Source organism: Convolutriloba macropyga, chromosome 12 (genome assembly GCF_964194025.1).
Source record: "Convolutriloba macropyga chromosome 12, txConMacr16.3, whole genome shotgun sequence".
Lineage (NCBI taxonomy): Eukaryota > Metazoa > Xenacoelomorpha > Acoela > Convolutidae > Convolutriloba > Convolutriloba macropyga.
The window spans coordinates 18213553-18227781 of record NC_134479.1 but is presented as its reverse complement, the minus strand read 5'-3'; the positions used below and the strand labels follow the sequence as shown (position 1 = coordinate 18227781).

The 14229-nt window shown below is 37.0% G+C and overlaps 1 protein-coding gene across 1 annotated transcript; it reads left to right on the top strand.

The window, feature by feature from the left end:
• The first annotated feature begins 2015 nt into the window (after positions 1–2015).
• On the top strand, positions 2016–13837 carry LOC142351256 (vesicle-trafficking protein SEC22b-B-like). The gene is made up of 5 exons (XM_075403405.1): positions 2016–2042; positions 5018–5180; positions 8144–8285; positions 11975–12105; positions 12966–13837. Exons 1-5 carry the CDS (start codon positions 2031–2033, stop codon positions 13181–13183), a joined length of 666 nt encoding a protein of 221 aa, XP_075259520.1. The 5' UTR covers positions 2016–2030; the 3' UTR covers positions 13184–13837.
• The last annotated feature ends 392 nt before the right edge of the window (positions 13838–14229 follow it).

Here is a 14229-nt window from a genome sequence, read left to right as displayed (position 1 = left end):
TTATGATGGGTAATGATAATCAATATACTACGAAACTTTACATCAGTCTGAGTCAGTTAGTATAACTGTCTCAAAACTAGTGATAACTAGTAAATCAATTTTTATTTCAAAACATATTGAGAGGTCATATAACTTAACAGCAACGAATCCGGATTTTTGTTTTCCTGTGCTTCCTTAAATCATCATCATTCTAAAGTTATTTTCTAAGAAACATTTTGCCAATAACTTAATAATTTTTTCTCAACGTTAAAACGTTTAAATAACCGAGATAACTCGATTCAAGTTATTACCCGCTCATTGTAATGTGTTAAAATGGCGTGGATGCTTATAAATATCAGTCTATTGTATCGGTTCCTAAAACAAACAAAAAGCCGGAAAAAATAACTTTCCATTTTTCCATGTCTTTGTTCTGCTACCTTTAAATTAATTGTGCAATCTGGTCGAGTTTGCCTAAATGTGGTTTACTGAGCATTATAGAACTATAATACAAATTAATTTCAAAAAATTTTGCGTACAATAAATGATGCCAACGTGTTTCAAGTTTTTCAAACATCTGAAAGAAGTATATTGAATTCTTTATACTGCATTGAGTGAGTAATTAAAGTGTATTAATCACTTCGCGAGTGAATTGATCTGCGGAACTTGTCCCCCCTCCCTTTCCCTCAAGATTATGACTCTCAATAATTGATGATTTTTATTCCTTTATATAAATTGTAATGGATAGTCATGCCTCTTATTAGGCTATACAAATCATTCTGTTAGAAAAACGATAATCAGTTTGCTTTTACGTGGAAATGAAAGCAAAAGTTTTGTTCTGGGGTAGTGGGGGGGGGGGGGGGGTGAGGAGGGGGAGGAAACAGTTCTTGATCTGCTAAATTGAAAAATTTAACGCTGATAATCAAATATTTCAAAGCAAAGCGCAAGAGTAGTTAAAATGCGTTTTGACTGATAATTCGTCAAGTTAATCAAATTATAGCCGACTACAAGCTCATATCAATTGCTGCTATAAATAAATCGATACCTGGTAAGTTTCCATTTATTTTACTCAATTAAGCTTTTATCCAAATTATTTGCCACGGGTGCAATTTATGAATTTAATCTGCTATTATCAACGCTCGTTTTTGTTTTGTTAGTTGAAAATGTTCCCGTTTCTGATGTTTGAAGTATAAATCTGGATATTTGCTTTTGATGTAGTTATTATATGCGATTATTCTCCCAACGTTTGAAACAAAGATTTCAAAAGCCATTGTTCTTTGACGGCCGAGATCATAGTTTTGATCCCATTTATAAATGAAGTTTATGAGCGGCTGAGGTGCAAGCAATTAAGATTTGAAGTGGACGTGTCTCTGCCGGCGATCTAACTGTCATTGTAGAAACCTGCGATGCCTCCAATTAATTCCCTCCTGATGTGGATCTCTTTCAATTACCAGGTCAAGAATCGAAACCAGTCAATCTTGTAGAAATGTAAGAGCTGTTATCATTCGCAGCGCTAGTGGAAGTTCTGAGTTCTTCTCATACACTTTTTGAAGCCCATTTCGATTCCTTCCTGTTGATACTATGACTATGATACTGTGGAACCTATGACTTCGCTTGTCGTGTTTTACTAAAAAGAACCTATTGATTGCTTTTCAAAGCCATATAGGCGGGTTAATTGCAAGCGAGTGCAACTTCTTTCAGTTCCAGTTAATGACATTCGCCCGTTGTCCAATTTGTCAGTTTCATAGAGACCGGAATCTATTGTGAGATTGAGCAGTTTGCTCGCATGAGTCTAGATTAGTGCTGATTGTGTCCGCGAAGACAATTATGTTGCATTATCCAACATAATTGACTGAAGTTTGCTCGCAATGATCCAATTGTTGATCTGGCTGTTTCGTTCATTTTGCAAACGACATGTTTCGCTTCAAAATACCTAGAATTATGTTCATGGCTGCGTTCATTGTTCAAAGTTAATCATTGCTTGCTTGATGACAGTTAATTCAAGAACCCTAACATTTCCAACTTGTTGGTTGCATTTCTAGCTTCGGGAATCAATGCCGTCTAAAGTTAGTCAATAGGTTATTCACTCTTTTTCTGTATTTATATTCTGGCAATCTATGGCTTAGAATGAGGCCGCAAAGGGTATTATTATTTGTTGCAATCATTTTATTCACGTGGTCTTTTTACCAGACGAATTTTGTTGTTATACAAGTTTTTGTTAAATGAAGCGCGTCTGTTCATGACTTGAACGTTGACTTTTGTTTTCCAACACTGACTTTGTTTTAGAACGTTAGCTTTTGTTTTCCAACATTGAACAATAACAGTAGCTTAGCTACCAATACATAGTAATTGAGAATTGCCGGTACTACTCCAGGCCGAAAGGTGGGGTGTAGATAGAGAGAAGGATTTCTTATGGGAAGAAAGCTGCTCAAAATGACCTTTCGACATTGCGTTTTGCCAGGATTTCCTAATTAATTGGTATTAGTAACTGAGCCTTTCTTAAATCCCAATGTTTGAAAACTGAAGTCAGCGTTCTAAAACAGAAGTCAATGTTCGAAGTCAAAATCCATGTCCTGAACAGACTTGCCTAGGCTATTCAAAAGCCGTAGCTAAAAAACCTTTTTTCATAAATAGTTTTCAACTGATCTCTAATGAGGGTTTTAATGGCGGGTCTTGTAGGCCTTATTATGCCATTCTTTTTTGTGTGTTTTGTCTTTTTTCTTTAGTCTGACCAATTTGAATATTTTTGCATTTATCCGAGCATTTGATAGCTTCGGAAGCTCCCTGAACGTTGTTTGTGTTAATAGATCAAATGATCGCATGTTATTAATTGCTCTGGAATGAGGTAATTATTGTAGTTGTTGGTGTTTTTTTTGTAATGAACAGTGTTCGCATGGCCGTTTTGTTGTAGAAATTTGCTTTTGATCACATGAAAGTTGTGTTATTTTTCTTGAGATTTGGGATAAATTGTTAAAGCGATGAGGATATTAAGTTGAGCAGCTTCTTAGAGCTTTATCTAACTCTAAATATACTTCTACTTTTCATCGGAGCTGCTGAGGAACGCCTGAGGAGGCAGACATTTATGATATCAAGGGTATTCTTTGAGAGGTTTGGAAGAAAACTGTATAAGTCTCTCTATATCGAAAAAAAAATTAAAGTGAATTTCATGTTGAGAGAACAGCTTGGCGTTGTAGTTTTTTGTTTGCTCGTAGAAAACGCTCTTTCATTTAAAAAATTAGTTAGTATAATAATTATCAATAAATTATTAAATTATAATTCTTTTTAAATTGTGTCTTTTAAATATAGCATGAAATCTGAAGCAATTGACTCTACTCTTATGCAAAGCTTATCGGTTCATTTCAGTAAACAAAATTTAGTTAAATTTGTCTTATAAAAATTAGTTTCTTCATACTAGAATTGCCTCCAGAACTGTAAGTTGCGGCTTTTCGGTGTTTTTTTCAGTTGCTATTAATAGCTCTCAAACGAAGTTTGTAGCAATTATATTAGTCCTGTCGGTCTTTTTTATGCGATTTTTTGCTTGACCGTTTTTTCTTCTGACCCATTTGAGTTTTCGTCCTCAAAAACGGGATTAAAAGGTAGCGCATAGCCTGCATTAAGTGCTCTTATAGTCTTTCAGCTCTCCAAGTATGCGATTCACAGAAACTGTTTTGGAGACTTATACTTATGGTGTGAAGGGCGGTTCTTAGAGGCCATAAGGGTCCCGTGCAGCCAAAAACCCATTCCCACCGTCCGTTGCCCCCCCCCCCCACTGTTGCCCCATCAGCCCCCAGGTGCACCACCCCCCCCCCCCCCGCTGCGCTCACCTTACACCCCTTCAATTAAGCTAAATCTAACCTCACTAACCCGTGGCTAGCTACTGACGAAGTCAATCGCTCGCCGGTTGTTTGAGAGCAATTCGCCCGACGTGAGTCGGGTTATGTTTATTTCTTATTTTGCATGGGAAGTTTCAAAAGGCATATAGGTTCACAGGGACAGATTGAAAAAAAAGAATCGAGTTTCTTTGGGCTTGTAAGAATCTGATATTCTTTGTGAAACTTGAAACTGTGGTAACGATTCTCACGACTTCGTATCGATGACAAGGTTTTTACATGATTTATGTGTCTGTTTTTGGGCTATTGATCATCTTTGAAGAAGCCATTTGTTTGACTATCAGTTGGTCCTATTTCTTTACTCCAAATTTCATTTCAAGTTTCCTTTTTGACTTTTTGGAATGAAAATCTTAATTATTTGGATGATGTGTGGTTGCGTTTTTCAATTGATGCAATCAAATAAATTAACATTAAGGCAGCTTCTGCTTGTCGCTGCTGTGAAGTTCTTATTTTCTTCAGAATTTCATTACATAATTTGAACACGCGAGAAATGTTGACGTGTATATGATGTAATTTACCATTACGTCTGTCATACATTATCAGCCACGTTGTTCACCAGTGGCTGAAAACGTAAGAAATGTGATAGACAATCGAAAAATTGATAAACTCAATTTCAACCCCTCTTTTGCTGTTTTTAAGATTTGTTCAAATTTTCTTAATTAGGCCTTTTTAATAAGTAATTGAATTTGAATTGCCGTACAGAACTTGATAAAAAATAGATACAGTTAGATGAAGGTCATGCACTGTAGCTGAAATTATAAATATGCAGTATTTTTTCAGCAGTTTTTGGAGAAGTGATCTTGATGCAAAAATCTGCTGCATTTTGACATCCTAGTTGACCGTACCTGTGATTCAAGAAGCTTAATGTGATCGAATCGAATTTGTTACAGAATCTGGCTCATAGACATGTGCCAGAATGTGTCAGGCCTGGCACCATAAATTCAAATACTTCAGGTCTTGGAATGGGAAAATTCTTCCAATAAAGATCATGAAGATGAAGGTTCTGACCTGTAAAGTCTTGCCAATAAAAGTTGAGCATTACAATATTTTTCACTATTAAAATTTCGCCCTACACATCATCTGATAAGATAAGGTTTTTACGTTAGCAAGGTTGAGGTATGTGCATATTTGTAGTTTATAAATCTTTTCAGATGATTTTGTTGACATTTATCGGTCGAGTGACTGATGGGTTGCCTCTCTCTGCCTCGATTCAGGAGGACGAGAAGACGGGAAGGGAGCTGGTGGAGTACCAGAATCAAGCCAAACAACTCCTCAAAAGACTAACTGTCAGATCACCCCAACAATGCTCTTTAGGTAACTCTGAAAACACGAGTATCTTCGTCCTTAATAGCACTGATGACCTATACGCGAGAGCTGTCTATGAATGCGAAGCCGTAACGTATTTGAATTCACCGACATTATGATGTTTCCTAAATAATATCAAAGCTGCTTAAATTGTCGAAACACGCACATGCAAGTTTCAAGATGCCAGAACTCAACCGTGGTAAATTCTAGAATGCCAGATCATCATATATATAGTTCCAGATTTTAATGCAATGTTTTCGTTTCAATTATAAATTTCTGTACTCTGATTAAATCATTGAGAAAATCGGGCATTAATTGAGAACCGTGTAGCGGTATAACATGTAACTCAGAATTGCGAAGGGACTTCATCAGCAAAGTCACGTAAGAATATTTCAAATACACACTCGCAAGTTATAAAATCTTGCACTGTGAGAAGGAAAGTTTGGCACTCTGAAGCTGACACATGAGTGTTTCAAATCGTGGTAAGATCATAAAACACGGAAGTGTAAATGACGAACTGGTGTAATCTGGACTCGATATAAATGCTATGATTCAAGTCTGTGAAGGGTGCTCTATCGTTATCATGCGAAATGAAAGTCGGAAGATAGTGCACTTCTGTGTATAATAAAAGTTTAATATCTGCAGCTTGAGTAGTCTTCGTAACAGAGTTCTCAAATTAATGTTATTTTACTTCACTTTACGGTACCTTCTCAATTGTTCAGAAATAGGATCTCGATAGATTGCAAATTTCATGAGCTTATGAGTTGGTTGCTCAAATGAGAACAACGATTTTTGTTGAGGTGGCTTTTGTCTTCATTTTGTACTCGTGGAACCATTCGACCCGTGCTTGTCGAATAATTCTTGTACTTGTCAAACCATTTTAGACTTGCTCAACCTTTCTAAGAGCGAGATAAATGGCTGGCGCAATTGTTGATCTATTATGACGAAAAGCCTGTTGAGCTAACGAGAGGCTCTGCCTGACAAACACGTATAACAAAACAAAAGGTAATTTCATCAAAACGTTAGCACAACAGTGTTTTTGGCTTTTATTGCATTGCTTGTGACCTGTCAGAATTTTCGAAACTTGCTACTATAATACACAATTTCCAAGAGTCAGGAAGAACGTGCTTTTGGGAAAATGCTTGTGAGATTTAGGTTACGCCGGCGACAAATTTCTATGAAGCGTATTTCCGATGCCGTCGAGCTACTTTGGTTTCATAATATTGTGTTTTGATCAAACTTTTCCAATTTCGACCTCGAAAACAACAGTTGTTGGGGGCTAGAAAGTAAAGGATTTTTTTTCGAAAGCTGTGAGAGTTGATCGAAAGTAGGCGCTTTTCTCTATCACCCTTTTGCGGATGCCTTTTAGATACCCTTGAAGTATGCTGAATTGTTAGGTTGTTGTTGGGAATCCTTTTTTTGAAAATTTTCAGACCGTGAGTTAATGACTTTTTTTCTCAAAATCTTTTAATTTATTTGGGGTTTTTTGCTTTTTGTCTTTGTAGCGTGAATTATCTTTATGCACGAGTAATTGAGTGTCACTTTATTTCTTTGTTTAAGCGCTGTTTGTCTCCCATCTTAAAAGCATGACGTTGCATTCCTCCTAATTCTTCAACAGTTCAGCAATTTTTTGATGGGGCGGAGGAAAATGGCTTGTGAGCAGGGGCAAAGTGGGCCAGTTGTCTGCAATGTCTTCTTTTTAGATATTGTTTAAAACAAAAAACACTGTCCAACTATACTCTGCGGCATCTTTAACATTTGAGGCAATTGGTAGAAGAATGGTTAATAACACCATTGAAAAACACATAACTGTAGTTTAGTTTAGCCTTAAGCTGAACTGGACTCAATTTTGAAGGATCGCAGAGACAGCAAAATGGGCCAACTTTATTTTGGATAAGTCTTAGCGCTACAGTTTTGTGCCCTGTTTTCGTAGGAAGAATTTTGGAAATCGTTACTTCCAAAAGCAAATAGAGTACATTCAACTTCTGACTCTCGTTAAGTCTCTTGGTTTTTCCTTTCTGAAAGCGGTTTAGTTTATGTAAAAGAGTGTTTGGAAAGCTTTATTTATATTGTAATAGCTAGTAACAAGTTTATCTCGTTACACTGCCTATCATAATTGTATGAAGGCCGAGAAATTTGTTAACAAAAGGTTTTGAGAATAAATTTTTTAATCCTTGGGTGGACGAACATAATGCTCCAAAAAGTTTAGCTCCAAAGTATATAGTTTTTCCGGTGACCTGTAAGAGCCAAAGTGAAAGGAGCCGATTGAAAGAGAGCCGAAAATTTATGAAAATTATTAGTCGATAAATTAATGTAAGTTTTGCAGGCAATTAAATTGCCTTCTGCAATGAGAATAGCAAATTCTCACCCAATCGTAACCGAGTATTTGAGAGTGAGTTTTAATATTTTTTGTAAAAGAAACAAATCGAATTAATAAATAATTTTCTTGAAATTTTCGCGGTTCATGGCCCTTACTCAGCGGCTCATGGGATTTGATATGGAACTATCACAACCGAACATGAAATCAATTTACCTAAGCAAATACTCTCTGTATTAGTTAACTGACAATTTTTAGTAATTGAATACAATTTACTGTTTTTGGCTTTTTGGATTAGGTCCTGTTTCGGGGCGTTTTAACGTCGGCTCTTTTTGACTGAACCGTACGACATAATCGTGATAAGTCAACAATGCCCCGATTTTTATATTCCATATCTAAACACCACCAGATAGAGCTATTTATAATCTTAGATTTTTCCAATAAGAGACTGACCTGCGAAGTGTGACAATGAAGGAAGTGCGAAGTGTGAAAAAATGCTTTGTTCTTAATATGATTTGATATGCTTTCTTCCCATTTTGCTTTTGAGTATATCGCGCGTTTGCTCAGGTTGAATAAATCTAATGCTTTAGTGGCGTCTGGGAATACCTTCTCAACAAAATTTATATACAATTAATTTAACAGTATTTTATTTCAGAGAGCGGCTCTTACTTGTTCCACTATCTGATCACGAATGAGGTGTGTTTCCTCTGTCTGTGCGAGAGGACATTCTCAAAGAGACTGGCATTTGAGTTCCTAGAAGACATATCTACACAGTTCATAACACAATACGCCCAAAGGTACACATTGCAACTTTCTTTGCCTGAAGTTTTTGACTGACAACAAAACACAATGTGTAAAAAGTACCGCTCATCTTGAGTTTGAACGACTTAGTTCTATTCTTCGATCAATTTTGAGTCGGGTGAGAAATTGGTTTGGTAATATTTGCAAGTTTTAGGTCATTAAGCATATTGAAAGCAATGGGGTTGGAAAAGGAAACAGAATGTCACTTCCTACAATTTATTAATGAACATTGCCGTACACAGTTGTCATCGCCAGCGAGAAGTTGTCAACAACCCCGAGAGGGTGAATTTTATTAATCAACTTTCCTCGCAATTACAATTGCTGCATTTTATTTATGCCACTGTGTAGCTGATTAGACTACATTTTTCCGCCACTCTTCATTTTGCTAAACTACGGAAAAAGGTAGTTTGGCTCCAAATATTAGTTACACCACTTTTGTTTTAGCTGTATTCATGAACAAACTATTTCATCGATAAGTTATGCAACTCAACGTCTACCTCAAATTTTTGTCTGGTAGTTTCTGGTGTCTGACTTTTTGTTTTCAAAAACGGTGCAAACAGGCAATTTATTGGTTAGCTTTACTATTCTCTAAGTGTACACGATTCAGCGAAGCTACTAAGAACAACGAAGTTATGGTAAGAGGGGGCAGTTTTCCAGGCATTTTAGAACCCCGCACGGGCACCCCCCTCAAACTGCTCGCCCGTCATTTGAGAGCAATTAATAATAACTTGTTCTCAAGTAGGTACATTAGATAAAACATTGATAGAACTAATTTACATACACACTTGAAAGGACATCAAAAGGCTCTTACGCCTAGTCGGCTGATGCCTTTGGGAAGCATTGTATTTTGCTCGAGAAATTACAACAAAAAGTTATAGAGTTTTTATCGTGCAATATTCTAAGAATTGTTATGGATCGTACCAAAAACCATAACCTTTGTCTTTTTACTAGTGATACGAAAAACTCAAGATCATTATTAATAAACTCAAGATCATCAATAAGTCTGTTAAAGGTAGCATGCATATGCTCACGTCAGATTGTTTTAGTTGAAGTTTTCAATACTTCATAAGCATGCAGTTTCTTTCCTAGGTAGTTTTCATACTTGTCCCGTTCATTAACAGATGATTGCCGTGGTTTCTTTTGGCACATTATTCGAGTGATTTGCTTTTTTTGTTTCAATCAGTAGAATAGTTCTGTAGATTAGTACTCCATATTGAACTACAGGTTGCACGTATGACTTGAAAACCCATAAGAACTGTTTGATGCATGAAATGAACCTTTTTGTCAATTTTAAATTATCCACTTTCACACGTTCCTAAAGTTTTGGATGACTGTCAAGGAGACCACCTCGAGGTCTGACTTCAGTGCTGGTCTTCTCATCGGTTGAAAAGTTGTTCTTGTCAAAATTTATTGTTTTTTATCACTAAGAAATATATTCAACTAGGTTATGTCGTCCGGAAGCAGATTATCGTATATATTTTTTTCAGGTTGCAGAGCAGTATCTTCCGCATATAGTGTCAAAATTAAGTTGCTGCAGTTTTCCTCGGTATCATTGACATGTAGTGGTCCCAACACTACATTGAAATAGAAGTGGTCCCGACACTGAGCCTTAGGGAACAACAAATGTAACTTGCCTTGCTTTCGCTCTTTGAGAACCATTTTGAAGACTATGCTTTCTTTCCATTATGGTGAGTGCTGGTCCACACAAACCTATATTAGAAATTTATCGTTGTAGAGTGTGTCGTCTGAAACAAAACTGATTTTATGTAATTCTTTGACAATCAGTCTCCGTTAACAAAACTGATTTGTATCTAAACTGATTTGTATCTAAACAATCAGTCTCCTTTAACCGTTACAACTTTTTGAGAGCCGTCTAGATGCAAACACTCTATGTTTACTTCTTCTTTTGGTCTCTGTCCAAGTTTCTGTTTGGCAGACTGCTATGGGAAGAAATTCTTTTTCAAATAAATGTTTTTTGGTAATAACTTTATTATTGCGTTGTTCCTAACCTAAGGCTAACAATCGCTGGTGCCTAATCGCAACTCTGTCTGGAAACCCATTGAAAACCATGTTAAGATTTTAATGTCAAGTTCAATAGTGCTAATGTCAACAACGCGCGTCATTGCATCAATTTTTATAGAGCTTAGCGGAACTATTGGAAAAGAAGCGAGTCAAAGTACAGGATTTCGCCAGCCTACTTAATGAGGAAAAACACTGACGCGTAATTGCAGCCACCATTTATTCTTCTTATTAAACAAAAGTTGCGCTTTATTTTCGCCCAACGATAGGAGTTTGTTTCAATACTTTTGAGTAGTTTTCAACTAAGGTAGACGTGGCTGTTGTGTATGTGGTCTTCGTAAAATTTTGGCTGGAATGTGCTTGCGGTCTATAGGATTGCTTATTTTGCGAAAAGTTGTTGTAACCCTCGGAAAATACTGCTAAAATGTATACATTTAGAAAATACCAAGTGAAGCATTTCAAAGGAGCTTGAAGCTAATAATGTCGTGTGTCAAAGCGTTTGGCCAGATATAACATAGATACTTTTAGCTCTAATATGAAGATGTGATAGAATACTTAAGGACTGTGAACCGAATTGGAGCGATGCCTTTATGGTCGACATGATGGTGTTTTTGGTTTCAAGTTCTTCGCATTATTGCACATTTTAAAAGCGAGAAAGATAAACAAATTCTTGGCAAAAAAGCAGTTGAAAAAAATTTATTTAAAAAAATACGTTAAAATCCTGAAGCACGAATGGCATTTCTTGGTCGGGCCATAGACTAAATGCATAGAAACACAATCAATTTTCAAATCCCTCGCATATTTGTAATTACCCGCCAAATTTTTGTAGCTCAATGCTTTTACAAACAACTCACAACCCAGTTGCAGACTTTTACTTTTTAATTGCGGTTCAACTTTGTAGTATAAAAAAATGATAAGCGTTTTTAATTTGTTTCTGAAAAATTGGGAGCTGATTCAATCACGACTCCAAAAATTGGTTAAAACCGCTTCCCATCTAAGTTTATATAATACTCAATCTACATTTTTTTCAAAGTCAATCTACATTTGTCTCAATCTACATTTGTCTCAATGCAAATAAGTCTTCAAAAGAATTTTAAATCATTACAGAGGTTATTAAACATAGGGCATGTCAGTTGTTTTCATGTTGGTTGTTTTGTTTTGCGTCGCACTTATTTGTAGTTTTTAATTGCTCTCAAACGAAGTTTGTAGCAATTATTAATTGCTCTCAAACGAAGTTTGTAGCAATTATATTAGTCCTGTCGGTCTTTTTTTATGCGATTTTTCGCTTGACCAATTTTTCGTCTGACGCTTTTGACTTTTCGTCCTCAAAAACGGGTTAAACAGGTAGCGCCCAGCGGGCATTATGTGCTCTTAGAGCCTTTCAGGTCTATTTCTGCTCAAACTGTCTTGGAGACTTATACTTATAGTTATGGTGTGAGGGGTGGTTCTTAGAGGTTGACACCCCCCCCCCTTTGTTGACCCCCCACCCCCACTATTGGCTCCACCCCCCCCCCCACCGCGCTTTGCCCCCCCCCCACCCAGTGCTGCCCCCATCAGCCCCCGGTGCACCCCTCCCCCCGTGGCTAGCTACTGACCAAGCCAACCGCTCGCCGGTCGTTTGAGAGCAATTCGCCCGACGTTAGTCGGTTATGTTCCTTGTTTGTAGGTATAACTCCGTGGGTCGACCTTATGCCTTCATAGAGTTCGATGCTTATATCCAGAGGGCCAAGAAGTCGTTCACTGATGGGGCCAGTAGAGGCAAAAGAAACCTCGTCAATGTCAGCACCGAATTACAAGGTATAAATACACTGCCCTTCCATTTTTGCGCACAATCAAAGTCAGATTTCAGAAAAGGTTTCAAGATTGAAAACTGAAGATTTGAAGACTGAAGATTAAAATTGAAGAAATGTTTAATAATGTCTTTTAAAAGAGTTGAGTTTATAGCAATTGTTTGGGTCCTGTTGATCTTCTGAAACCGATTTTTTGTCCTATGGATTTGAATGATTATTTCAGTTGTACTCGTAGCTTTAACGGGAAATAATTTTTACTCATAACAATTCGGCGATGGAAGCTTGATAAAGCATGATGGCATTGCAGATCCGCTAGAACTCTGCGAGTGACTTAAAAGCTAGACAACGCAGAATAAGTTTGGGATCGATGCCTCCCCCTTTTATGTTGTGTCAATGCGCCCGCCATCTCACGGACAGTGAGGATAGCCTCTTTGAACGTGATCTGGCTTCTATTACCAACCTTCCTACCACCTACCCGACCTTTTCTAAAATACTCTACGATAATTAAAAAACCATTAATCATCTGTTACTAATTGCTCTCATACGACATTTGTATCAATTTTGTAGCAATTTCTTTCCCGTTGGTCTTGTTTGATTTTTTGCTTGATAGGTTTTTTGTCTGATCAATTGACGTTCCGTGCTCAAAAAAGGATAAATTGGTAAAGCCCGAGGGCATTAGCTCTTATAGAGCCTTAGAAGTGGTTTCAGCGAGCTGCTGAGTATACAGAGCTTCATGTTGTAAAGGGCAATTTTTGTTTTGATAGGTTTTAGTTTTGCCGTTTTCTGTCCCCAGCCGTATTTCTGACGCCCTCTCCAGGTCTCCCTAGGTCTACAACGAAAGTCAATTTAATCCAGTTTCGGTTACAGGAATCCAGAGGATAATGGTTCAGAACATAGACGATGTGCTCCAAAGAGGCGAGAAGCTCTCAGATTTAGACAACAAGGCCAGCAATCTCTCCATGATGTCCGCCAAGTACACAAAGAGTGCAAAGAGTTTGAACTCATGGACTCACTACGTCAAATTTGGCGTCGGATTTTTTGTACTCTTTGCAGGAGCTTTGTATTTAAGATACTGGTGGTTTTAAACTTACTGTACAGTAAAAAAAATAGCATCGGTTGGGCAAACATAAAATAAATAGGATACAGAATTTCTGGGCATCACCGTGCCTGTGAATTCTGCTGACATGAATTCTTTGAGCCGCTTATTCTCAATTATTTAGAAGAGTTTCTTTTAGTCCGATTGTTGCAATGAATCTTGTTGAAAATTGGTCAATAGTTTGATAAAATGGAGCAAGTGTTTAAGGCTTAATTTTGTAACGCTCTGAAGCTGTAATCTGATCACCTTCATACTATAAGTTTATACGCGTCGATTTTATCCGAACCAACGGTGTATTGATTTTCTACTGGTCCTTAATACGATTCGAAGGGGGTTCTTACCGTGAGTATTATGGAAGTAAAATGGGCTCAGGCGCCGTTTTGACAGAAAAGCTGAAGTAAAATAGCCGTGTAGCGTTTCCACAGAATGGTATAACCGACCAATTTTTGCTGTTTGTGGATCCTTTTTTGGCTTGCGGTGCATTTTTCGCTTTTTTTTATCTACGCTGCACTGTTATGTAACTTTGTGAAGTTGATATAATTGAGCTTTTGAGCTGAAAATCTGGTTCAATGGCAAAATCGACAGATATTTCTTGAATTTTAAGTTTAGTTTTAGATTTTTTCAAAAGCTTCTGCATTTTGAGTTTTTTACGGCCTTTTCTTAAATCATGCATTACATTCATTAGTTGTTTGGTCTTAGGTCATTTTTAAATAAAATTGTGCTATATAAATCCATGTAAGGGTTTTTTTCAAATTGTAAATAAAATGCCTGTGTTTAAGATAGACAATGTGCTCATTAGATGTTTAGGGTTTATGACGCACAAGGTTTTATAAAACGCACAAGGTTTATGAAAAAAAATCTGAGACTGAGTATTCGAATCGGGAATTTTTTCCTGGAAAGACAATACAGTCTTTTGGATATTCACTCAAATGTAACGAGCGATTGATTCCCCGCCGAACTTTTTAACCGACCACGCATTTGAATTTTTTACTATGGATTTGGAAAACCCTCATCCCTTGCGTGAAGCGACCCATC